Below are 27,242 nucleotides of genomic sequence, written 5' to 3' on the forward strand. Positions count from 1 at the left end.
ACCCTTCTGTGATCTCTTACTTGTGTTTCATTTTGTGAAGCAACAATCCAGAATGATTCTCAGTCACTGAAGATGCACTTAACAGACTCTGTAGTGCCGCATCTCTCCTCATCCCTTCAACTAGCATCAGCATATGGCAACAGAGACTGAATGTATGTCTGCTGTTTTTTGGCTAATGCCGTCTCCATGGCTTGAAGGATTGGAGAAAAAGAACAGACCAATTTGCAGGACACTGGAAGACTCAAAACAACATGTAACAAAAGACATTTTTGGCATCCAAGTCTGGAACTTTGGGAGAGCTCTGAACATTCAAAACAGCTATTCTAAGCTCAGAACATTTCAAGCCCAGAACATTTTGCACATCCTTATTAAGGAACAATGTAATAATTAATATAGCTGAAATATGTTGAAGCAAGGAAAACAATAAATCAATTAAATTAAAAACTGTATTAAGACATGAATAATAAGGAGGTAATTTAAAAGACTGTGGACTCCACAGTTCAATCTTGAGCTACATATTTTCTCTCCTATTGGATTTAAAAGACTGTCAGAATTGATTGGAGGAGTTAAAAAACATTTTTCAATTTTTTATTTCATTTTCTTTTTTAAGATGTAGCTCTGTTCACCTCCCCCTTTGCTACCAATCAGTTTTGTATGCTGCCCTCCGTACAGTGTCTAAATTCAAAATATAAATAAATTAAATAAATAAATAAATACCTGGCACAACGTGACCCTTGGCCCTAAACAGCTACCCAGCCTTACATTACTGGAAAAAAAATAGTATAATTAACCTGTCGGTTAAAGATATTCCTCCAACTGTTTTAACTTTCAATTTAATCATAAGAACTTTGTCTACTCAGCAGGCTATGCTAAGGAAATGAAAGTTCATCTCAGTTTGTAAATGAAATGACAGCCACTCCATCTCATTCAAAATCATTACATGACATTGCTGATAGTCTCTGAGCCACTTTAAAGGGTGGTGTGACTTTAAGCAACGATGACCACAGGGAGGGGAAAAAAATTTGCAGAGGAACTTCCTCTAATGACTTCCAGAATTCAGTCATTTATGTTTAGTAAGCCGAACAAGTTTTAGCATTGCCAGAAGCATCTCAGTTCTTCCTGGCAGGGACCCAGCATGACTACGAAGCTGCCCTTGCGAGAAGAATGTGAGACCTGGACGCCTCTCCAGGTGGCTGACCTTCTAAGACAGGTACTAAGCTGCTCTAAGATTCTAGTCAACCAACAGTCCAGAATAGATCAAGTTTGTTTATTCCTGTCTACTGCTGGTTTCACTCCAAGAAGTAACAGGAGGCAAGCTCTTAGATGCAAACGAAGGAGCAGGAAATGCCAGTAACATTAATCTTTTATTAATCTTTTAATAAATTTATAATCTATTTATTAGTCTTGGAAAGTTGGGCATCTTCCAAGAATTCACAACTGGGCATTGTATCCAGACTTAATTGTGTATAATGGAAACCCACTGAAATGAAGGGAACATTAATTCAGTTAGGATTGATTCAGCTGTTTTTTCATTCAAGAAAGGTCCCATTTGCACTGGAATTAAACTCTTTAAAATTAGGAAGGAAAGAAAAAAATGCCAGTGCTGGTTCTGGGGAAAGGGGGTTGGGGAGTGAGATAGAGTGGGGGAATGAGGGAAGGAAAAAAAAAGAGGTCAAAGCTGGATGAGTCTGAGAAGTTAAAATATCCAGGGACTTGCCCATGGATCCCTGAAAGATGTTTTCTTTTGTTTTTTGTTAAATCTGTTCAATGGTGTCCGATTCACGGAGACTGCCTGGGCAAAAATTGCCTGCAGTTTTCTTGGCAAGGTTTTTCAGAAGTGGTTTGCCATTGCCTCCTTCTTGGGGCTAAGAGAAAGTGAGGGGCCCAAGGTCACCCAGCTGGCTTTGTGCCTAGGCGGGACTAAAACTCATGGTCTCCCAGTTTCTAGCCTTAACCACTACACCAAACTGGCTCTCAATGAGTCAGAGAAGTTGGAAGTTGGCTTCTCAGATACGTCTGAGAACCTGGAACATCCAGGGACCTGCTCGTGGATTCCTGAAAGGGATCTTCATCCCACAGTCCTGACAATATTGCAGCCATGAGCAGTCTTGTAATTTTTATCCTAAAAGCCTCCGTGTCATTCAGGTCTGGCTGTAATTTGGAAAGCACTAGTTCAACTTCCCTGAACCAAGCAGTCTTCAAATGTATTGGAACTTCAATTTCCAAAATTCCCAGCCAGCACAACCAATGTCCATAGTCATTGGGAATTAAGGATTGCTGGGGAACACTGGACAAGCTTCAGCCAAAGCATCTGAAATATTAGGAAGGATCAAGGAATAAATCAACTTCAGTGTGGGATCTCTATGGGCAGAAAGTAGTTTCAGTCTTCCTCACTAAGCATCGAAGTCCATTGGAACTGGGCAGCTTATAAATTCAATTAAATAAATAAAGTGAACTGTTGGATTAATAAATGTTTGGTGCGGTCTTGTTGTCAGGAGTTGAGAAATGCTGTCAAAAGAGTGATAATCATGCTTGATAATGTGTAGTTTCCTTAAAATTATATTACATTTTATCATATTTAAAAGATCACATATGAGAAAACATAAAGTCATATTGGATATATTAAAATCGAGAGCAAAGTAAAATGAATCAATACAAAAAGAGGGAGACATACATTTAACCGCTACTGAAAGTTGTCTGAAGGTTAATAGGCAGCTAACAGAACCTGTTTAGGGAGGTCTCTAAACTAATAAACATTCATTTATCAATAAAATTAAAGATATACAAGCAATTAAAAGCCCTTATGGTGCATGTTATTTTACTGCCTGTAGCTGAACCATTTGCAAATATATTGGATTGAATCCAATCACACTCCAGTAGAGCCATTGAAATCAATGGGACCAATTCAGTCATGACTAAATAAACTTAAGCTTTATTTCAAAGCTATTAAACTGACTAAGCCTACACTCAGCATATGATCTACGTATCTGTTCCAAATATGAATTAAAGACATATTTGTACATACACTATCATTTTATTTAGTTTTCTTCTAAATATACTTTCTAATAGATACTAACCTTCCACTTGTTACTCAAAGAATAGCTTAATTAATATTGTAATGTGATATTCAATAGCATGTGGCCATAGAATATTAATTACGTTATATTTTGACATGCCCTGTACAACAGATGTTTCTCTGTATTGCTCTTTTAATATGCTCCTTATGAGGAAAACAACAGATCTGTCTTTGCAGAAACTTAGTTATTTAGTTATTCAAAACAACAGCCTTGCAGCAATACTATTAATTGTTAGTAAATTCAACTGATGTGTTTGAACAGAAGATCAAATTGGATCAAACAAAAGTCTAAGGATGTGTAAAACATTAGGAATTCAAAGCATTTTGAGCTCAAAATGCTCTATTTTAAATTCAAAACAATTTCAGCTTCAAAATAGTTGTCCCAGCAGTTCCAAAAGCTTGAAATTGAAAAATTGTACACTCCCTTACATAAGGTCCATCTAATTCTGTCCCAGCAATGAAAACCAGAAGTTAATGGAGAAGCCCTTAAGCAGGATGTGAGTGAAATCCAGTTCATTGCCTAGCAACTAGCATTGAGATGCAGACTCCCTTTGATGCTGGAGATAATAATAGCTTTCACTGAAAGTAAAAATTGATAGCTTTACCTTCCATTAATTCCTTGTGACCATTCTTAAATCTTGTGGCACAGAATTCCATAGATTATAGTCTAAATGAAGATTCATTTATTTATTTATTGCCCATCATTTAGCTTCACTGCAAAACCCTGGATTCTCATATTTGAATGTGAGAAATCCACTTTTCCCCACCATGTGTGAAATATATATGACTCAGTTGAATCTCCTGTACATGTTTTTCTCAGTTTAAAAAAAAAAAAAGGCTCCTATCCTGTATTCTTATCAGCTTTCCACTTTCCTTTTTCAAGGGTGGCAACCAGGCAGGCCCATTTTCTAAGGGCAGTCACACCGTAGATTCCTATAAATCAGGAATGCTGGCTGGGGAATTCTGGGAGTTGAAGTCCACTCATCTTAAAGTGGCCAAGTTTGGACAACACTGCTATAAATACTTTTATAATATTGATAGATCAAAGTTAAGAAGATGGAAAGGAGGAGATAAGAGCTATCTAATCTGAAATAGATTTGGTGCTGGGCTTCTTAAGAGTCACAATCACAGTTAATGACTCATCAGCCAAGCTGTGTGGTGAACCGCACTATTGTATTCCTCACAAGTACAAATCATATTCTACTAACACTATCATCTTCTTTCTCTGTTCCTCTTCCTTTAATTCGGCCCTTTCTGTTTTTATTTCTCCACACCACCCTTACGGTTTTCGCAAGAGATGTGGCCTGTATTCCGGCCTGCAGCAGGAATCTCATGATGCCACATTTTAATTTATAAGAAATAGCCCCACACAAATTTCAGCAATAAGCAGAAACGAAATAACACCCATTTTCCACTAACCGGTAATTTTTATGTCTGACACAGAAAGTCACGATAGCATGCATATGGGCACCATACAAATCAAAAGGACATGCTTCGTGTCTCATTTTAATGGTGCATAAGGATGGAAGTCACCATATTGCATCATTTCAAGCAACTTCTTCCTGAAGCAGCCTTTTTTGTGAAAAAGCTAGATTAGCTCCAGGAAAATCTATATGCTATGTAGTTTCATATATGCAATCCCATTGCTACCAGGGAGATTCCTCTTGATATAATTTCTATCAGGTCTTGCATCAGTTTCACATCTAGAGATATATAGGTTTTTATGGGTTCTGACTCTTCGTTGAAAGTTTCAGTCCCTTTGAATCTCATCCAACGTAATCAAAATATACCAACAATATGATAGCTAATTAAACAATAAAATAATCAGATACACATTATTGGACAGAATGAACCACGTAATTGAGACCTGCCCCTCCAAGATAGACATGCTGTCTCCTAGTGGCATTTCCATCCTTTCTAACCACTCTCAGTCCCGAATTGTACTTGTTCCATGTGTAATTCTTACAAAAAACATATATATTTGGGTCAGCATTAAAGAGACATTGCAGGAGTGCACCAAGGCAATTTAACCAATCTAACTTTACTGTCCAAATGGAGAGGTCTTGCTTTAATCCAAGAACCCTAATTGTCCAGTCCTTCCTCCAGACATATTGATGAACGTTCTTTTAGGTCTGTGTGTTCTGTAGTGTAGTTTTACACTCTTTAGTGTTTAGTTTTAGACTCTGTAGTACTCTATAGTAGGTTGCTCTGAATTAGTTTCTGCATCAGAAGTGTGCAGTATTCATAAATGGACCGCAATCATGTAAGTTCTCTTCTTCTAAGAATGTTGCAATCATCTGAATGCGCTTCTTATAGAAAAGCCACATTCTGACTCATTCAATAAATACGATTAAAACAAATGGACTAGTGGAGTAATATAAAACAGAATGGATTAAATAGGTAAGAGAGAGAAAGAGAAAACACAAAGCCAGTAGATTGTCCTGTTAGCTGCTCAGTAACATTTCTTCACCCCATTCAGTATCATTTGCTATCTTGATAATGAGTGTAAAAGTAATCTGAAATATGGCTGCATGTTTATGTATGTGTGAGTAATCCTCAGTATCTGTGTCTATGTCTATGTCTCCATCTATGTGTAGAAGATGCTTATTTTCTCCCTCTGTATAATCCATTGTATGTCTCCTTTTAGAAAGCAACATTTATAGTACTGCTACATTTATTCTAATTTTGCTTTTGTCCAATTTGCTGAATGTTTGCACTACTCAATTTTCCATGATTAGTAACTTCCTCTTTAAAAGCTAGACACACAAGGCGGGGTGGGGGAGAACACACACCAAATAATTACGTAGAAAAATACTAACGTCAAAAAGCTTTGAAGGAAATTCTGAACTGCCCTGCCACCACACGAAGAACCTATGTTCAATTTGTAATTGCGGCCATGGCATCTTTTGGTGCAACAGGATGTCCGTAGGAGAACTTGAGTCCAGCTTCTGTACCCAGGTAAATAGAAGATAGTAGTAGGTTGGATGAACATCCTGCCCAGAAGCTTGACTGAGACAAAGGCTAAGACCACTCCTTAAGGTAGTGGTCCCCAATCCTTTTGGCCAGTAGCCACATCAGGAATGTGGAGAACACATCATGGGCATGTTGAAAAAAGGCTGCCATAGCAAGCCCATTTACCAGAATGTAAACTAGTAAGGTTGCTACTTCCCTTTCCCTCTATCCCCTCTACCCCAAAATGCTATTGATCCTTTCACCTTACTCTTCTTTAGACAGGGATCGAGCACTTCCAAAGAAAACACTTGACTGCAGCCAGGGAGCCTTTTCATGTTCTAAGAATACCTATGGGGGTCTATGTCTTTCAGTACAGAGGTTGTTACGGCTGCCACTTTGCATTATGCTACCCTTCCTTCCTTCCTTGGTTTTTAAAAAGATTATTCTATTTAAATCAGGTGAGTTATAGAGGCTGCCAGGCACCAAGGGAGGTATTTGTGGACACTCTGGCACCCAGGGGTGCCACATGGGCATTGCAGACTCAAAGTCTGAATGTGGTATGCGCGGTGTCTTATATGTGAATTCAGTCCACTGGGATTTAGTCCACAAGCCACGATTAGGCCAATGATTGCTAAATGTGCTATGTGAACAAATCCAAAAGTGTGGCTATAGAAGACTGATTGATTGATTGATTATGTGCCATCAAGTCATTTTTGACTCCTAGCAACCACATAGAAAGATAGAAGATACACAGAGGTATTATACAGAGACTTCTAACATTTCAAGCTATGAACAGACTGTTAATGCAGCCACAGCACCTGTAGCAAACTGCCATGATTCCAAAATGATGGCAGGCCCATGTGATATCATCATGCCAATGTCACGTCTTGGGTATTTGCACCAGCATCAACAGGATAACTTCATGATGCATTTTTCATCATTGGACCTGTTGGTTCCCCCCACCCCCACCCTGTGGGTGTCCATGCAAGGCAATATCTTTGTCTCTAATGCTTCATTGAGAAATGTAAATGTGCACGTTACTGAATGTAGTATCACCCTCTCCTCTTCCCTCTTTCCAGTGTGGGATGCATGACTGTGCCCGGATAGTGGAAAAATTAAATATAGATGGAGTTCGATTTTTGGTAAGTTACTTTAAAGGTTTCCATTTTAATGAATCTATATCATACATCTGTACAATAGTTATAAAAATATGTATAAAATGGGCAACATTTCTGCCCTGCTAGCATCTAATGGGCTCAAATAAGACAATATGACATAGGCAAAACATTCACATGAAATCAAGTAACAGTATCAAATAAAGCAAAAGTATCAAGTAACTTTTTAAAGCTACTTGATACTTTAAAGCTAGAAAGGGGTCCTCTAGAAATTGCTGACTGCAATTTTCAACAGCCCTAGTGAAGCATGTCCAGTGGTGAGAGCAGCTGGGAGTCATCATGGGAGTCAACATGTGGAAGCCACCGAGTCTTTAACTGTTTGACTGTAACTTCAATCTTATGGGGTCAGAGTCAGATTTGGTAGAGTTATCCATGCTATGGTAATTTCTCATATGGATAGATTAATGTATCATATGTTGACCTTAAATTGAGCAGCAGATTGTTGCTAGAGACTAGACAGTCCGATGATTATTACACCAATGTGTTGCCATCAGGATTGTTCTCACTTTCACTGGACCAGGTGTAGCTATTGATGCCCTGGTGCCATGGCAGAGTAGAGAGGTCCTGACCACAGTAAGTGCGCCGTCAATATATTAGAGTCCAGGACAGATAATTAATTCACTGGCTTTCTACTTGCACCACTTTCTCTACTCTACTACAGACTGAATAGGGTGAAAATAGGCATGGTAACTATTTCTTCACCTTTCATCATTCTTCCAAGCGCTCTCCTGCCCTCCCTACAAGAAGATGCAGTCATATTTGATTCCAGTTGGTCCCCTGAATAGAGTCTGATGTTCTCCACAAGAGTGGCCCTATGAACCTCCCTCAACCATACCTCCTGTCTTCTTTGCCCTCTGCAGTTCCTTTCCTTACACAAGTATCTGTAGGTTGCAGTTCCAAACACTGGACTTAAAATGATTTTGCAAACTAAGAGTTTGTGCAAATGTGTATTGCTGTGTTTCTCAACCTTGGCAGCTTTAAGAAGGGTGGACTTCAATTCCCAGAAAACCCCAGCCAGCCTTGCAGGCTGGGATTTTCTGGGAGTTGAAGTCCGCCCATCTTAAAGCTGCCAAAGTTGAGAAACACTGGTGTATTGTGTTTTCATGATAATATGTGAGCACAAACTATCTGCCATTAACATTTAAATTTAAAAAACGTAATCTACATTAGGTAGATCTTTTCTGAAAGCATGTTCAAGGTTAGATTGCAATTATTTCAAATGCCAAATTTAATTTTCCTTGAAGCACACTGATCTTTAAAATGTTACACTAAGCCATCATTGTTGAAGGAACAGACCTCAATAACTGAACAATGATACTACAAACAATTGCAGAGGTTGAGCTTCACATCATGTGTCAAACCCTGGCTGTCAACTGAAAATGAGTCAGGGCTTTTTGATTATAAAATGTATAAGCCATAAAAGACACACAATGTGCCTTAAAACAGCCCAAAGTATCTTCACAATCCCAAGCTTCAAAAATAATTAAATCATCATGCTGGCACTTACTGTCTTTGTAAATGTGACTGGGTTCTTTTAGAATTGGAGGTATACTCTGGTTTTCAAGGATGGCAATTGAGATTCAGAAACCAAGACAGTGGAGACTTTTATGCTTTTTTACTAGATACAGTGAAACTATCTACAACAGGTATTTACAACAGATATTTACAACAGGTATATAAAATACTGTTCCTGGCTTTTACCCAGTATCAGCTTTCCCCTTAAGTCTCCCTCCCAGAGACAATTCCCCTCTAGCTCTCCTGCTAACTGCTTCACTTCCTCCCCCACACCCCACCTCGTTTCTGGGACTATCAAAGACAGTGAAAGAAAAGAATGTGCTGGATTTACAACTGGAGTGTGCTTTGCACCACTCATCTCCTTTTCTTGGATCTGCTCAGCCAATCACCTTCTGCATCTTCTCTGTTGGGGGAAGAACCTGTCTCAAGGGCTTCTGCCCAGTCCTTCCTCAGAGACCAGGGCTTCGCCAAAGACTGCCATCTCTCTCCTTCCCTTCTTGGGTCTTGCATGAAAATGCTGTCCGTATCCAGTGGACTCCCTCCTTTCCCATCTTGGATGAAGATGTCATCTCTCTAGGACTTCACTTTTCTTCTTCCAGGGAAGCCACACCTGAACCTTTCTTCTTCCTCTCTGACCAGGAATCAACAACTGCTCTCCACTCTCACATAACTTTATTCTTCAACTTTTCTGTCCAGCCATTCCATTTTACACAATCCTTTTGTCCTCGTTTTCTCCTCTCCTTCTCTCTCTCTCCAATTTTGACTCAGATTGGTAGCATGTTCCCAGCAACTGAGGAGGTGGGTGTTTCCCCCCCCCCCGGGCTGTAGTTCCCAACACCTATATACCATGCTGGACCAGTGGAACTGCTGTCTCTACATCTCCCTCCAACAGTCCTGGCTAGCAGCCAGGTCAGCTCATCAGCTCTCATGACAGCCTAGCTGCATTTCAAGGCTAGAACTGATCTTTTTCTACCCTTTTCTTTCTCCATCTGCTGACTCACACCAGCACAACAGCAGCCATACCAGGCCACTAAAAACCACATGCCATGGTCTTCCACGAAGTTTCTTTCCATGTTCATCAGCCTTTTTTTAAATCTTAAAAATTTAGCCTGATTGCTGTTGTGGCAGTTCTGTTATTGCTACCTGCTTCCTGATCACTAGCCAATAGACTAGAACAGTATTTATGTTAAAATGGGATTTGCAACCAGAATGGTATAAGCAGAAAGAACATTAGTGAGAAATGTGTCTGGCCATGTTAGGATTCTGGGAGTTTCAGTCCAACATGTTTGAGGGATATGGAAGTTGCCTTAAATCAATTTCTGGTTACCCTGACTTTTAGATTTGATAGAAAAAAATTGTCAAAAGCCAGGATATTCTTGGTGGCTCACAGCCATTAGAATTAATAGTTGGACAATCTTCTTTAAGGCTGTCATTCTTGATCTGTTTAGCTTAGCTGAACTCAATGGTACTTACTTCTGAATAGACGTGTACAGAACATATATATGCCTAAGTTTGTGCTTCTAAGACTTTTGAACAGGACAAGAGCAGACACACAAAATCTATGGACTGAAAGACCAACAGCATCATTTATCATCTCAAATCATAGTATGGTGGTTTGATTTTGTAGATGTGTTTGTGAAACCAGCTACTGTGGTTTATAAATCATGTATAGCCTAATATGTCAGCAAATCAAATCAGTTGCCATTTGGTCAATAAACAATGATTAAACAAACTGTGATTTAGTGCCATGTGTGAACAGTTAAACAGGTATGCCTAGATTACACCTTCCTTACCTGCAGGACATGTGTATGTGAAAGAAAGAAGCTGTACTTGAGAGAATGAGACAAAGGGCTGTCCACACAACTTTGTCACAAAGTGGCTTATAATTAGAATCACAGGACTAAGCAGTACAGGTATACAAATGTGGGTAAATAAATAAATATTGCATGATAAGTGAATGTACACGCTATTGCTAAGTGTTACGTGTGAACTATAGTTTGCTTAAAAATCATGCTTAAAATATCCTGGCTTAGCATTATGTGTGAACAGGACCAGCCACAATCACAAAGGGAAGGATAAAGTAATCTGGGTTCTAACATCTCATGGACATGTCTAGAACTGAAAAGCTGTGAGGTAGAAACAGTAGAAGATTTGTTTTTCTGGACCATTTGAGGTGCAAAATTAGAGTGCCTTACAGAATTAAGACTCACCAGTTTGACTTCTTAGGCTGTGTTTAGTTGTTTTAATGAATTAATGTGGTTTTATTATTGAATTTTAGGTTTTCATATACTATTACTTTTGTCTGGTTTGTTATATGCTACCTTCAGGAGACTCTACAAGGGGGAGGTCGAAAAAGTCAAGATGGCAGTCATTACTGCATGATTACTCTCTTATATAGGAAGGATACCCAAGAGCCTATATAAACAATTAAATACTGCTAGGGGTAAAAGAATATCCATCTCAGTTATATTTTCTTTCTTTAGCCATGTACATGATTCAGAAGAGAAAGTATGAAAGAAATTATAAGCCAGGACACAAAATTTAAGATTGTTTTAGTAATACTCCATTCACGATATGAAGGATGTTGTTCTAGGTTTTTTTATATATATTTATTTTTATTGCTTTTTAATACATTTTTTTATTAAATTTGCTTTTTTTAATAACAAAAAGCAAAAGCAAAAAAGCAAGACACAGTGATAATAATGATGGAGATACATACATGTCAAAGAGAAAAAAACATAAAAAGTGCTTTACAAAAAAGTGAAAGTACAACAAAAAAAATTAGTATGTCATAACAGTAAACAGTTACAATTCTATATATACTTATCTAATGCAAATATTATTCAAGTATATATATATATATATATTTCTAAATATATATATTTATATGACTATCATTTTTTAACCTACTGTATTTTGTATAAATGAGTCCCATATTTCATTATACTTGTCCATACAAAGTCTACTTCTATAGGCAATCCGCTCATACGTGGCAAGTGCAATCAGGTCTTCAATCCATTGAGTAAATGGGGTCATAATTTATCTTTCCAATGCTGCAATATCAGACTTCTGGCCATAGTGAGGGCACGGAGAATCCATTTATGTTGTCAAAGTCCATGTATTAGGTATGTAATTCAAGAGAATATTATCCTCTGAGAATTTTAGTTTATGTCGCAGAGTCACATTTATATGGTCCACTACTTCCTCCCAAAACTTAGTAAGTATAGGACATTGTAAAAATCTGTGTTTTAAAGAAGCATTGTCCTTATTATATCTCCAACAAAATGCTGTCTTAGACAATCCCTTTCTATACAAACACAATGGGGTCCAATACATTCTAAATATTATTTTTTGTGGTATAAGTTGTAGTTTAAGGTCCATTGACACTCTTGCTATAGAAGTTAAGACACTCTCCCATTGTCTAAGCGATATAGGAAGCTCTAATTCTTTATTCTACTCATCTCTTAGTATCTGCATATCACATTGATTTATTGATGACCAATATCTATACAAACTAATAGTAGGTTTTTTTAGTTTTAAAGAACTTAACAAGTTGTTCTAGTATCTCAGATGTCTCAGACGCTGAAAATACTGCTAGTCTGAACAACGCTGTTAACAAATGTTGTAACTGTAAATATTGCCACTGAGTTACATCTGATAGATGATACTTATCTCTTAACACAGTATATGTTACAAATTCATCTTTATCACCTATCAATTGGTCCAAAGTCAATATCCCCGCTCCCATTCAATTTTTCCATATCACCATCTTTTTCCCAATTTTTAATGTTGGGTTTCCCCGTAAAGTCAATTTAGCATAGGAAGAAGGATTGAATCTTTTTTTTATTAGACATTCCATTCCATAGCTTTCTAACTGACATAATTGTTTCCAGAGATACAAGAGTTTTATTGTATTTAATGAAAGTTGTTCTAGGTGAGAATGAGAGCTACTTGTTAAATTCTGTCCCCTTGCAGGGGTTAAGGGCTCACGTGATATACAGATCAATACTGTTTGTGCATGACAACATAACCCCCTTCCATAGAGCAATCACTCTATGATTAGAGCTTCAGAAACAAACTATCTCACAAATGAAACAATTTAGAACAGCCTTCTCCAACTTGTAAAAGACTTTTATGAAGGATTCTGCTGGGAATATTTATTTATTTATTTACTTACTTACTTACTTATTGCTTCCAGCAGATCCATGACTGGGATCTGGCAACAAAATCTAGTTAACATTTTTATTTCTCCCTCACTCCCCCCACCACCGAAAAAATTCTGATTGCTTTTGAAAGCCAGTGGAAGCTATTGGCTTTTTCTTAATTTTCACAGCAAAAGCTCCCAAAACTGAGCTATTTGCAGACTGTTTCTCTTTTTTCATAGAAGGTCCATATGACCATGCAAGAATCTTCCCTGTGTCCCTAAACAGACCAGCAAATTTATCTTTGGGGGGGGGGTTTATTAAACATCCTATCTGCTGAAGCAGAAATTTGCCCTTTGAAATGGATAGTAAAATGGATCTGATTTACATCAATCTGCACATCCATAATGCTGACCCAAATTGGAGAAGGCTCTTTTAGATTATTTTTATCTTCCTTCTAGTACTTTTAAGATGACTCTTATTTTCCACCTCCATTTATTAAAGCATCTCTTAACATCAGTTCCGGGAGAGCTTTGCACAACAACCCGATCTTTCTTATTTGCAGCCTGCAGCTAATTTGACAGGCTGTCAAGCTTACTCTCTTTTTGAATAGGAAAAAAACTAGAGATGCTCTTATGTGAATCTAAAATGATTCCCAAAGGCAACAAGAATCAAGATGCCAAAACAGAGCTGTTTTCAAAATTCTATAATGAGCTTACTCTCCAAATGGGGGGCTGAAACAAAACCAGGAAATAGTGAAAGCAATAAAGATAAATGCATTGGGGTCTGCAGGCCCAGGGGCACCTGGGCTCCCTCTTGCCCCATGCCTTCCACAATAAAGAAAACAACATTTGGTCACCCTGTAATGGGGGATTAATGGGAAAGAAGGAAAGGAGGGTATCAAGTCTGTGGCAGCCAACTTCAACCAAAGATTTGTCAGAGTCCTCTTTTGCAAGATGTATTGAAACGGAATGGAATAAGGTTGAAGAAATCTCAGCAACTGGATTATGTTCACTTTAGAGGCAAATTTATCTCTTCACTTGTTAAGGCAGATCTATTTTTGTTTTTAACTAACAGCTTCTCTGTGAACCTATGAGGAGGCCGTTCCTTTCTCTGATAGCTCAGGAATGTACAGGTGGCCAAGATATGAATCTCAGGCCATAAACACATAACTACCAAACCGGCAAATGAGAGAGAAGCCACTGTGGCTGCAAGACCACTCCTTCTCCACTACTGCCCCCAAATCAGCCATTACTTAAGTCAGCAGCACCATTGCTATGCAGCCTATCTCCTCCTCCTCCTCTCAGGGAAGGAAACTTCATGGTGACTGAAGAGATGAGGGGAGATGCTTATAGAGCTCTGGCCCACTGCTGAGGTGATGGTAGAAAATCACACACAAAAAAAACCCCTCCCCCAAACAGAAAAAAATGGGGGCACCCATGAAAGCAGTGAGGACTGATTATGATCAGTGAGGTGTAAAATATTACAGTTATGGATTACTGGAAAGACAGAAAACAGGAGAAGGGAGTATCAGGAGAAATGCATGGCTGGCAGGTCACTATTCATTCCCAGGAGGTAGAACTCAAACTAGGGGTCATTCTGATGGGACTCAAGAACGTGTTGCTTGTGGCCATAAATTATCCATAGGTGATTACATGCTTTATTGAAACAGTTGTGTAAAACTTTAGATACATATATAAATGTATGAGAAGCCCTTATTTGCGTTGTGGCTTTGCTCTAGTTTCTTATTCTTATTTATTTCTTTTTTTCCTTTGTTCTATTTAAATAAAGGATAGAGATAGAGATAGGGAGATAGAGATGGGAGAGGGAGAGAGAGATGGGGGACAGAGAGAGAAGGATAGGGATAGGGAAGGAGGGAGAGAAAGAGGGGGAGAAAGAGAGAGAAGCTGAACCTTGAGTCATTCTTAAGAGCTTCTAGAACTAAGATTGCAAAGGGGAGAAAAAGTCAAGAGGGGCTTTTTCAATCTTCTTACTTATGCTGGCAAAAGGGGTTAAAACATTCACTGAATAAATGGGTAGGGATTTCCCCCCCCCACCCCATCTTCTGCCACTGTGGTTGAAAAAGAGGAAATACAAAACATAAAGAAACCCTATGTTTAATTGTTGCCTTGCTGCCAGTAAGAGTATAATGCATATATATGAGTTGTCAAGCTGTTCCATCAGGGCTCCTTCTATAAAAGTATTCAGCGTCAATAGTACTTTTAGCCTAGGAGGAAGCTACACTGTTAATTCTTTCTGGATGTTAGCAGTGTCAACTGTGGCCTCATTAATGAACTCTAAGCAGGGCAGTTGCTGCTGAAAAAGAAAGGCAATTTTGTCTGATCCCAAGTCGTTTCAATACACGCTTAGAGACGATTGATGAATGGCTAACATTCATCTAAGCTATTCTTTTATTTGAAAGCTTTCCAGATTATTTGAAGCATTATTATCCATTATGGAATTTTTTTTTTCCTTACAAAGCTTTCAGGCAAAAATGTCATCTCTCACAACCACCTTTCCCCCCCCCCTTTTTTTTTTTCTTTTTTCCAAGAAAGTCATAGAGGAAACTAACAAGCAAAGTCGGTAGCAAGTGTTTCGGCAAACTTTTGAAAGAATGGAGCACAGAAAGACATATTATAAAGCTGGGATGAACTTCCTTTTGTAGTAGAAGATATTTGTGTTCCTCAGCAATAACTAGTTAAAGACACTAAGGTATACAGTGCAAAAAGATAAAAATAGAACAGTTATTTGTTGCTAATTGGCAGACAAAGTGGGTTACCCACTGATGTAGCTTTAGCCACAGAGAATACATGCATGAGTAAACTGTAATCAGAGCAAGGAAGAAAAGATGCCTAGAATGGGTAATATGCCAACCAGGATAACGAATCAGGTGCCCAGGTGTTTTGGACTAATTTTCACAATCCTTTACCTTTAGTTATATTGTCTGAAGTTAAAGGGAACTGAAATCTGAGTTAAGTAGGAGGTAACAGATTATCTGTGTTTCTCAACCTTCACAATTTGAAGGTGTGTGGACTTCAACTCCCAGAATTCCCCAGCCACCATGGGCCTTCAAGTGGCCAAGGCTGAGAAACACTGGATTACCTAAACCTGAGCTATACAATTGACCGATATCCATAAATCGGCAAAACACAGTTGACAAGTTGTGAGGGATGGAAGTTTGCCAGCTCTCTTTCCAACTTTGGATGTAGATTTTCAGATATATAGATATAGATATACAGTAGAGACACACCCATACTATACACGTTGCTGTATAGAGAAATATAACCAGAGGACCTAACAATATAAATGTTAATAGAGAAGGAATATGGGGAGGGGACGAACTATTTTAGGTCTCATATGGCTGGTTTACTGCTACTGTTTTATTTGGTTGCTGCTTCTGTGCTTTATCTCGCTAGTCACCGACCCTCATTCAGTTAAAAATAACATAGGCAAGCAAACCTAGGAAGAGCTCAAACCAAAGGCCTGTCAGGCTTGACGAAGTTGCGTGTTTCCAGACAGTGCTTGAAGTGTACTTGGAAAAATGACCATTCAGCTAGAAGAGGAACCACTGAGTTGTCTGTATGAAGTAATGAAGCTTTGCTGTCTTGGAATACTACTTTTTCTAGGGTGTCAATTGTTGATATACAGTAGTTGTGATGCCTGGAAAAGGAAGTGGACATTGCCAAACATCTGCAGAATACATGGACATTTTTGTGGTATCAAAGAAGTAATTGGCAACTTCCCCCTTAAACCAAGATGCAGCTAGAAAAAGGATCAAGGGTGATAGGAAGGTCCTGCCCCAAAGTATTCATTAGCAAATGAGGGCCAAGCTACACATATTCAGTTTCCAAGATTCTTCAATAAACTTGCCTACTCAGATTCTGTTTTCATGATTGTAAGGCACCATAAGGGCCTTGACAATAGCTGGTTGGCCTCCTCCCTCACCCCCAGGAAGGTCTCTCTCCCATCATGATCACACTAGACAAGGCACATTAGCAAAGCTTGGCCTCTTTGGGGAAGCATGTGATTGCCTCAAGGTTGTAGCCTGCTGGTAGCACTCTTAAGATAATCGATTAGTTAGTAGAGGTTGCAGAAGCAGGCTTGCACATTGACATATGGTGTCACAGAGATAGGCAAAGACAGAAAAGATGCTGGCACCCAGAAAGTTGGCATTTCTACCCTTGCTACAATCTCTTCTTAAAATAGTAGATATTTAGACTAACATCTGTCAGTGTTAGCCTGGCAGATGTACAATCATTGTTGAAAGACTTCAACCTTTCCCAATCATGTAGCACTTAAAAGTAATGTTTAGCTCCAGAGCACTGCTGGGCTGGTCCATATTTGGAATGCTGAGAGCTGAGTTGAAGGCCCACTTGCAGTAGCAGGACCAGCAGAGAAATGAAACGTGCCATCAGCACAAGAGAGAGCAACATGAAGACTTATAGCTTGCCAAGTTAGAGAAGTGGAGAGTTGATAAAGTGAATGAAGCCCAAAGCACTGCTAGCCTTGCCATCCCAAAAGAGTTCTGACAGACACAGAGTTTAATTAATTGAGTTATGTTCATTGTCTACTCATGTCAGTAGGCATTAGCGCCCCATACTTTTCAACCTGCCTCTCAGTGTTCTTCAGATATGGACAGGAAATGTTAACACTGCATGTTGTCTGAGACAACCTCAGAAACAACAGAAAAACTATTGAAGCTGCAAGGCATTTTGCCACCATTTGATTCAAATTGCCACATCCAAGTGGGTCTCCATAGGGTTCCCATACATGAAATTCATTGTTTCCCAAGATTATTGCACAGAACAGGTCAACGTTTTCATAAAACTCTCTACTTCAAGTCCACGATCTCCTTCCTGGTCAATCACTGTCACTCCAAATCACTAGTATATATTGGAAGATAGTGCTTTCCCCTCATGTTTAGTTACACTGGTCTGCATTCCCTGTTTTGATGCTCATCCCCCACTTTGCCATTCAAGCCAAGATGCGTAGTACCCAAGGCACATGCAAGGCAGAAAATCCCATATGCACCTTCCTTGATTTCTGACAGTAAAAATAAAATAAAAGCAAAATGGACTTTTATGATGACCCCAAACCAGCAAACACTTTGGATTTTGCTGCCTGAAGCAGAATCCAAGTTCTACTCCCACTAGAAACAGCCCTGGTCTTGCTGCCCCATTCAGCAGCAACTTCTCCTTTTACCTATTATGCCCCCACTAAAAGCAGGGTGCCACATCCATGTGGATGGCCCAGCTGACCCTAATGGCATCACAGCAGCCCAAGAGGTTGGGTGTTCCATGCTTGCTGTTGTAATATGGCTTAGGCCCACCCTGTTTGTGCAGAGGACCAAAATTTGCATTCCTAGTGCTAAAACGTTCCTGACATAAAACAACTCAACTGAAATTAAACATTTCAGAACTGAATTCTGATTTATCATAGAATGATGAGATGTAAGGGTCAAAATAAACACAAAAAATATAAACAACTCCTACTTAATATTAAATATGGATTAAATGAGAAGCATCCTTTGATGTCTAGCTCTTTTGTTCTAAAAGTGTATAGCTATGAATTCAAGGGAAATAGAACAGGCCTTTATGTGGCTCTGAGGAATACACTGAGCCATGATATCTTAATTTTCCTTGTTATTATTAATAGTATTTAGCCATTATCCACTATTAAGCCATCATCCAATAGAAGGACTCTGACAGATCTCAACAAAATAGCATACATGGCCAAGATCATGGTTTCCCCACCTATAACATATGGCCGTAAAGGCTGGATTACCAGAAAGACTAAACATAGTGAAATGGATCCCTCTGAACTGTAGTGCTGAAGAATATTGTTGAGAATACCTTGAACCAGAATATCAGAGGAAAGAAAATCAGACTGCTCACAGAAAGCACTAATAAAGAAATTAAAGCTTAACTATTATGGACATATAATGCAAAGGCCAGAAGCCCCTGATGCTTAGAAAACTAGAAGAGAGACCGACAGAAGACAAAGTGGCTAAATGCTATCAGGGATGCACTGAAGCTTACAAGAAAAAGGAAGAGTTATTGACAGACAGATTGGCAAAATGATGTCCATCAGGTCAGAAAAAGTCATAGTGACTGAACACCAATGATTCCCAGGACTTAATCAAAGATTTTTAAGAGAGAGGCTGGAAGGTGTTTTTCGTTTTTACAGTTTTTTCTCACATATTCAAACAGTAAATCTCCCAGCTGTTGATTTCAGTGGGATCAAGAAGAATTGTCTAATGGGCAACAGTTGGCCACTGAAAGAAGGAAATACACGCCTAAAACCTGCAAAGGATGTTTCATTCCTGCCATGGAAATGACCGTGCACGAGCATCTCTTTATCCAGGTGGAGGGTACTGCTTCAGCTGACACAGATGAAGCAGCTGGAAAACAGAGAACCATCATGTGGATGTTGAAAAATGCATAGCGCTCTGCACCGTAATGGTGGTACTTTTTGCACAGCCCAGCTTGGTCTCTTTCTTCTCTTTGCACAGGGGAACAGGCAATACAAAGAATTTTATTCATGCTTTAACGCCCCTCAGAAAAGTTCCAACCATTTTCATTAGATGTATGCAGCCAGCTGGGGGACCTTGGGCCAGTCCCTCTCTCTCAGCCCTAGAAAGGAGGCAGTAACAAACCACTTCTGAAGTCTTGCCAGGAAAACTGCAGGGACTTGTCCAGGCAGTTACCAGGAGTCAACACTGACTCAAAGGCACAAAAAATAAATAAAAATACTTCAGCTGCAATTCACTTAAGTCTCATGGAACGCCTCGGGATTGTTTTCTGAGTAACAGGCCTAGGAATGCACGGTAAAATTATCTACCTGCAAAAAGTAAACACAGGGATTGGATTCACCCATTGGGCTAAGCCGTTGTATAAGTTTTTGTTGAGAATTGTGTATTCATAATTCTGACTTGCATATTATATTGCACAAACCCAGACACTGTGCTTGAAAATTGTATTGTGTGGCTTCGTATGTGTGAGTTTCACCAATTATGGTTTATTCAATAAGGCATGGTTGAACCAATTTTTGTTTAGCGCTCTTTGTGAACAGTCATCCGGTTATGCTCTAAGACATTAGCAAACAAGGGTAAGAAAGGTTTTGTTTTTACAAGCACAAAAAAAGCAAATGGGTGTGTGGGTTCACTTGGCCAACACCAGGAGATGGAAGTCAATTAAGTCTGTTGTTACTGCATTCATTCCAAATGTTAGTTCCCCTGCCCACACATACCCAGATACACAAATGGCTTGAAGATCTATATATTTGACAGTTTATCACATCCTTACAACCACACAAAACATGTTTGATCCTTCCAAATGCCATTAAAAATTCTTCCCAGCCATAAGGGAGAAAGGAAACTTATTCAGTATGCCTCACAGAGAAATACGAACCAGAACATTTGAGATTTACCTCCATCAAAATGAATCCATTCTGTCATCTCCTAAATTACACCATCTGCTATGAATAAGATTGAAGCCAAACAAGCAGACGCACATTTACACAGCAGCCAGGAATATGTGAGAAATCTGCACAAACTCTCATTCCCAATTAGCATCAACCTTCAATTGTCATGAACTTAAAAGGGGAAAGCATTGGAATTGTTAAGATTGCTAGCTACGGCCTCCGAAAGGGGACAACTATTCCTTTAAGGGACTAATTTAAGAGCCACTTCTAGAGACTCTATAAAACACTTTTTTTGCAGGAAGTCCTTAAAGGCACAGCAGCCCTCCTGGGTTTGGGAACTTCTAAACTCTAGCAATCTGCCCATTGTCAGCATTCCCTGCAGAGGAACAAAAACTAGCTGGAATTCTGAGTGAATTGGAGGAGGCTACTGAAGTATTAATCGGCTGTTCCATATTTTAAAAACTCATCAGGAAGGCACTCAAAGGAAACCCAAGACAATATTCTGATGTTTCTTCTTTTTGCTAGCCTGGTTTCGCCTCTCAGAATTTAACTTCACATCATGTAATTATAATCCGAATGTGATTTTGTGGGTAAAAAATATACAGTATATGCTGTGAACAGAAAGAGATGTAAAAAAAAAAATCAAAACTTCCAATCCAGGGCATGGCAGAAAAACTTTAGATCTTTCATTGATTTTAAGCTGCTGGGGGAAAAGAAATGTTATTTTGTGATATAATTTATATCATCCCTTATATCCTGCCTCCTTTGACAAACTCAAGGCAGTTCACATAGCTAAAAATCATTAAAACTATACATTAAAAACCTCCCAAACAAATGTAATCAAAAATATAAATAAAATAAAGTAACCCACACAGGAATCATCTCAGGCCCTTAAATCTTGCTGGAAAATCCAGGTCTTCATCATCTTCTGAAATGCTAACAGTGTTGGGGGCCATCCCAATCTCAGGTAGTAAAGTACAGGTAGTCCTCGCTTAACGACCACAATAGGGACCAGAAAATTGGTTGTTAAGTGGTGCGGTCATTAAGTGAGACACCACGTGACCATATCCAAGTTTACAACCTTTTTTACAATGGTCATTAAGCAAATCACCATGGTCATTAAGCAAATCACGTGGTTGTTAAACGAATCCAGCTTCCCCAATGGATTTTTTTGCTAGAGTTCATTTAATGACATGATTTGTTTAACTACCATGGTGACTCAGTTAGTGACCATCATAAAAAAAGTCACAAATTGCAATCATGTACTGCAGGGGTAATATGACAGTTTGCGACAGACATAAGTGTCAGTGTAGGTCATAAAGCACTTTTTCCAAGGCCATTGTAACTTTGAACCATCATTAAACAAACGGTCATTAAGCGAGGGCTACCTGTACTGTAGACGTATATAAGTGTAATGGTATGTGGGAATGACCTTGGGAGATAGGAGGGAGAGCCACAGATGGGAAAACCAGCATGTAATAAACGTCTCAGCTCAGGGAAGGAGGGAGGGCATGGGAAGCATTTCAGAAGGGACCCTTCCTACTTTTCCAGAGAGTAAAAGGAAAGGAGAGGAGAAATTCTTTCAGTCTTGCAAGATTCTGTTAATGTAACCTTACAATAAAGATAGTCCTGATGCTCCTGGTTGTGTTTCTTGTCTGGACTACCTCACAGGGCTAACAGTAAGTCCCCCACTGAAGAAGCTGACTTCCTGCTTCTTATCTGCACAGGAACAGGATGGACAGATTACATTTGAAAGAAACTGACTCTAGAACATTTGGACCTAAGTAGTTGTAGGGTTTTATAAATTGAAACCCAGTACCTTGAATTGTATTTAGAAACTTGTCAGCAACCAGTGCAGCATCTATACTATAGGCATTGTATAGCAACTAGGTGTTGCCCATTAGCATGCAGGCCATTGCATTCTGTACCAACTGAAATTTCTGGGTAGTCTTCAAGAGCAACTCCAGACACAGTATGCTGTAGTAATCTAGGGCATGACGACCTCTAGGGTAGTGTTTCTCAACCTTGGCCACTTTAAGATGTGTGGACTTCAACTCCCAGCATGCTGGCTGGGGAATGCTGGGAGTTGAAGTCCACACATCTTAAAGTGGCCACAGTTGAGAAACACTGCTCTAGGGTCTCCTACTCCAAAAGGCCTCTCCTCTATTTGCTGATCCAGTACAAGCTTTGAACCCAAAAAGACTGCCAAGTCATGGGCCTTCTCCCTCAGGAGAACTATGACCCCTCTCCAGAGCCAGTGATGGGGCCAACTACCCATGAAGTGATCCTGAACAGATGGTACCTCTGTCTAGCTGGCATTCAATTCCCCAGTACAACTGACTGGAACTGCTTATTGAGGAAGGAATTGAACTACTGCAATAGAGTGGCAACGCTTACAGGTGGTTCAGGAGGATGGTCAGTGATATCAAACACTGCTGAGAGATTAATAGGATCAGGAAAACCATACTTCCTCCATCCTGGTCCAATGGAGGTCATCCACAAGAGCAACCAATCCAGTGTCTGTCTCATGCACAGATCTGAGCTCCAAGTAAAAGGGTTCTAGGGTTGTTCTACTTTCTCCAAAGTCTTCCCTGAAAAAAGGTTGGAGGCCAAGCAACAGTTGTCCAAAACAGTTGGGTCAAAATATGCTCCCTTCAGGCACCATCAAGGTTGAAGGAACAATCATTTCCCTCAAAGACGTAATCATCACCTCTCAAACCCAATGATTCACTCCACATTTGGCTTTGGCTGCCAGAAGAAGCCAGATCAGGCAGTTTGTCCTGCAAAGAGCTCTGTCCACTTCCTCCTAGTCTACACAATAGAAAGAATCCCAGATAACCCTGCAAGGCATTGCCTCAATTACCTCATTAGATTCTGCCATGGTAGAGTCTAGATCCAGACAAATATAGGTGATTTTGGCAGCACAGGACCACGCAAAGATGTCACAGCAGCCTGAAGAATGATAATCTGACTCATCCTTTGCCAGTAGATCTAGGTTACCTTAAACAGGGGGCCAGATAACCATCTGCTGGCACAATAACAGCAGAAAAGTGCTTGCTTGCCTGCCTATTTATTTATTTATAAATCAAATTAGTTTGTCTCACTGATGCTTTGCTAGCCACAATGTAAACCTGATTATGGGTTCATACCTGTCTTTGGTCATAACCATTCTTTGCCATTTAAGTATCTCTTTGGTTACTTCATTTCCTGGAACTCCTTGGTAAACAATGGAGTCCTCCAGGATCTGTTGTCAGGTGAAGGCCTCTTGGGTCAGTCACATCCAATGCCCTTCTTTTATTTACCTTCCAGTGATTAAAATTCTCCAGCAATAACAGATGTGGAAGTCCAACATTCTTCCTTTGATAAGATCAGTCTCCCTTGAGTTGAGCTTCACGGACACAACCATTTAGTTTCCTTGGGAGTACTATGTAAGCAGTTTGCTATTGCCTTTTTCTGAGGAATTGTCAGCCCCACTGGGTAGACCAGACCATGAAATCAACTCCACAGGATGGCTAAAACTACTTTTATTGAGATTGGCTATAAAAACAGAATCTTGCAAGTCTGATTGTACTGTACTTTCTCCCCCTTCTAATACTCCACTGAATCAGGGTGATGTCTGCCTGAGTCACTTCCACATGTTATCTCTTTGCTCTGGACTTAAAAAATGTTTCACCCCCTTTTATCTAGGTAACATTTTTGCATATGTCCATCAAGCTCATCTTCCTTACTCTCTACAGATATTCTTCCTAGTGCCCAGTCAAGCCTATAGCCCTGGAATTCCCTGAGAGCTTCCTATCCCAGTACTAACCAGGCCTGCCCCAGCTTGGCATTTGAGTCCAGATGAGATTAGCCAGCTACTGCCGTCTGAGATCCCTCCCACGTGTTCTAATATCACCTACTCACTATGGGATTTACTATGCAAAAACCATGGTCCCCAGTCATCAATCAATGCTGCCTTTAGTTCCTCCTCTTTCCACTTTCAGGACCAGAATTAAAAGCCAGGCCTTTGTCAGTCCCAATACGAACGTGAGCACTTTTTGTCACTTTTGAATGGGTTTTCTTTTACAGTGGAACCTCGGTTTACGAACTTAATTCATTCCGTGACTCTGGTCACACCCCGAATTGGTCGCAACCCGAAGGAAATTTCCCCATAAGGTTCAATGTAATTACCGTTAATCCGTTTTGGCGTGGAGGACAGGGAGGCAGCTATTGCTTGGAGGGAGAGTCCCCCTTCCTACGACCACGTGTCAGGGGCAGAAAATGGCCGCGGACCACGTGTCAGGGGTGGAAAAATGGCCGCAGACCCTGTGTCAGGGGCGGAAAAATGGCCGCGGACCACGTGTCAGGGGCGGAAAATGGCCGCGGACCGTGTCACGGGAGGGAAAATGGCCGTGTATCCTGTTTGTACCCCAAGGTGGAGTTCGCAAACCGAGGTAAATTTTTGCGGCCGGAGCTGGTCATAACCCAAAAAGTTCGTTAACAGAGGCGTTCGTAACCCGAGGTACCACTGTATTTCAGAGTGCTCTTTGGATAGAGACATGCAAGGATGGTCAAAAAAGTCAAGATGGTGGGCAGAACTGCATGATCAAAGCCCTAGCCTTTTTTGCGTGTGTCACATTTTAAAAGGGGCGGGGCTTCAATTGCATCGTAAAAACACCTTCCTAAAAGCCTCAACATAGCCACCAATCACAGCCACAGCCACCATCTTGATTTTCTTAACCTCTCTTGCAAATTCCCTTGGAAAGACAAGATATAAATAAACACCTCCCAGTAAACTCATGGAATGCCAGTTTGGCAACTTACTGAGCCTAACTATGTGACCTCAGAAAAGAGATGGACTTGTGAAAGTCCTTTGTGCAAAAGGTCCACGAGCCATCTTCTTCTTTCCCAAATTGTGGTTGCTGGCTCTCTGAAACAGAAAAGAAAGCCCTTCCGTGAACTTTGCAGTGAACCGTTTGAACAGATTTTTTTTTATTTCCCAAATCAGTATCTGTGAAACAAGAATTGTGGGTCTTTTTGCCCTTTAGAAAAACTTTGAAAAGAAAGGACAGTAAATCTGCATTAACGTAATTTCCCCATAACTGCCCCCTGTGCTCATTTGGAGCTCATTTCAAAAATGGGTTTTTCTACTTCCCGATTTGAGAAGTTCTGCCAGTAAAGAAAGTATGTCTTTTTATGGCTCTTCTGAGAGTTAGCAATTTAATTGCACAAGAAAAGCTGACATTTGTAGTTAAGCTCTAAGGAAAAGGAAATTCTATATCTGAAGGGATGAGATCATTAGTGATGGCGAGGAGCCACTAATGAAAAACAAAAACTATTCTGGCAAGTAGTGCTTAGTAATATTTAGTAAGCCATTAAGTAGTTTGGTAACAAAATTGCTTTAATTAAAATTGATTGAAATCCCCTAGTTAACATTGTGTTTGGATTCTTCTTGCTTAAAGGAGATTGGATCCCCACTGACAAATTTCCTAATAAAACTGTTACTTAAGATTTTTTTCTTTAACACAACTATGGAAATGGAATAGCCACAGTCTAGCTTGGAAATTCACGCCGTGCTTTCTAGTCTCTGCAATAAGCAGGGGTAAAATTTCAGTGTTGTGGAAAGAAGGTGAGGCCAAGGGACCTCATGCATGGGGAATCACGCACATTCCCCAGGAGCCTGAAATAAAAGCACGTGGTTGATACGCATCTTCTTAGTAACCAAGAGTGGCAACGTGGTACTCAACTATGTAATATGCAACTGGAACTTATTTAATTAACTTCCATCCTCCTCCTCCTCCTCCTCCTCCTCCTCCTCCTCCTCCTCCTCCTCCTCCTATTAAGAAAAAAAGTTGAATGATAATCCTGAATCCTAAACCCTATATAATTTAATTAGCCCAAACCTGTATTCTAATATAGGAAAAAGAATCTTGGCAATTTTTTTAATGTTTTTTTCCAGTTACCCTTAAACAAGCTTTTTCTCAAGCTTGTGCCTTCCCACTTGTTTTTGAAATTCATGTTGTAAGTCAGTTCATCCTCTGCTGCATATATGTTTCCATCTATCCTAATCCATCTAGGATTGCAACTGGAAAAACAAGAGGAAATATCTGTCTGTCTGTCTGTCTATCCACCATCTATTTCTATATCGTCTATATCTATATTTTTCAGGAGATGCTCTTTAAGATGGTTACTCTGTTTCCAACATGGTGTAGGAAGTTAAAGAATATATTTTAACATCATTTCCATTTATATTTATCTTTGGAGGATGAGGGGGAAAAAGCATTAAAATGTTCTTAAACTGGATTTCTCATATTTTTATTACGTATGTTCTATCATTTCCTGGGGGTAGGATTGCAAGGGGCATTCCTGGATTACAAAAGTCTCTTTGGGGGCTCATTATTTAGTATTTCTGCAATAATTTACATGCTGAAAATACACCACACATATTGGCTAGGTTCATACCTAACAGGCCAGGAATTTAAAATAATGGTTTGTTGAACAAGCCTTGATTCATACATACTGTAACACTGTGCAACAATAACTATATTGACATTCTAAATCAGAAACAAAGTAACTACTGTATGATTTATACTACATTTGAATGAGGCCCATATCTCAGTGATCCTTACATTAATCCTGTGAAGTAGGCCACGTTTTAATATCCCTACGTTGTTTTTATTATTCATGGATTGCCCAATAATTTTCTGTTCCTGTCTGGAATGAGTCCATCATCGTAATCGCATTTAATAAATCAAATAAATATTGCCAAGATAATCAAAGAATACTAGAACAAACCCTCTAGTGTATATATTGCTTGTCTTTCATTAATTCAGTCATTCTTCACTAGAATTTTAATCCAAATCTATCCCTCAATCAAATGATGAGGCAGAATGGCTTAATTTTTTAATGAATTATAATGGTACCAGCTTTTTTTAATAGTGATTCATTAAGATTTTACAGTTTCTGTAACAACAAAGATAC

At 39.5% G+C, this 27,242-nt stretch overlaps 1 protein-coding gene across 2 annotated transcripts in view; it reads left to right on the forward strand.

Moving 5' to 3' along the window:
- Positions 1-1,071: 1,071 nt before the first annotated feature.
- The window catches only part of BLNK (B cell linker), a 112,074-nt gene continuing 85,903 nt past the window's right edge, over positions 1,072-27,242 (forward strand). For both annotated transcript variants that reach the window (XM_088129009.1, XM_025164194.2), the window contains exons 1-2: positions 1,072-1,210; positions 7,108-7,170. In XM_088129009.1, coding sequence (XP_087985135.1) covers positions 1,136-1,210; positions 7,108-7,170 — 138 coding nt within the window. In that variant the 5' untranslated portion in view covers positions 1,072-1,135. The remainder of the gene's footprint in view (positions 1,211-7,107; positions 7,171-27,242) is intronic.

The sequence above is a fragment of the Python bivittatus genome, unplaced genomic scaffold, assembly GCF_059951505.1.
Source record: "Python bivittatus isolate LINGU-HERP-01145 unplaced genomic scaffold, Pbiv_v1 ctg000780_np1212, whole genome shotgun sequence".
NCBI classification, from domain to species: Eukaryota; Metazoa; Chordata; class Lepidosauria; order Squamata; family Pythonidae; genus Python; species Python bivittatus.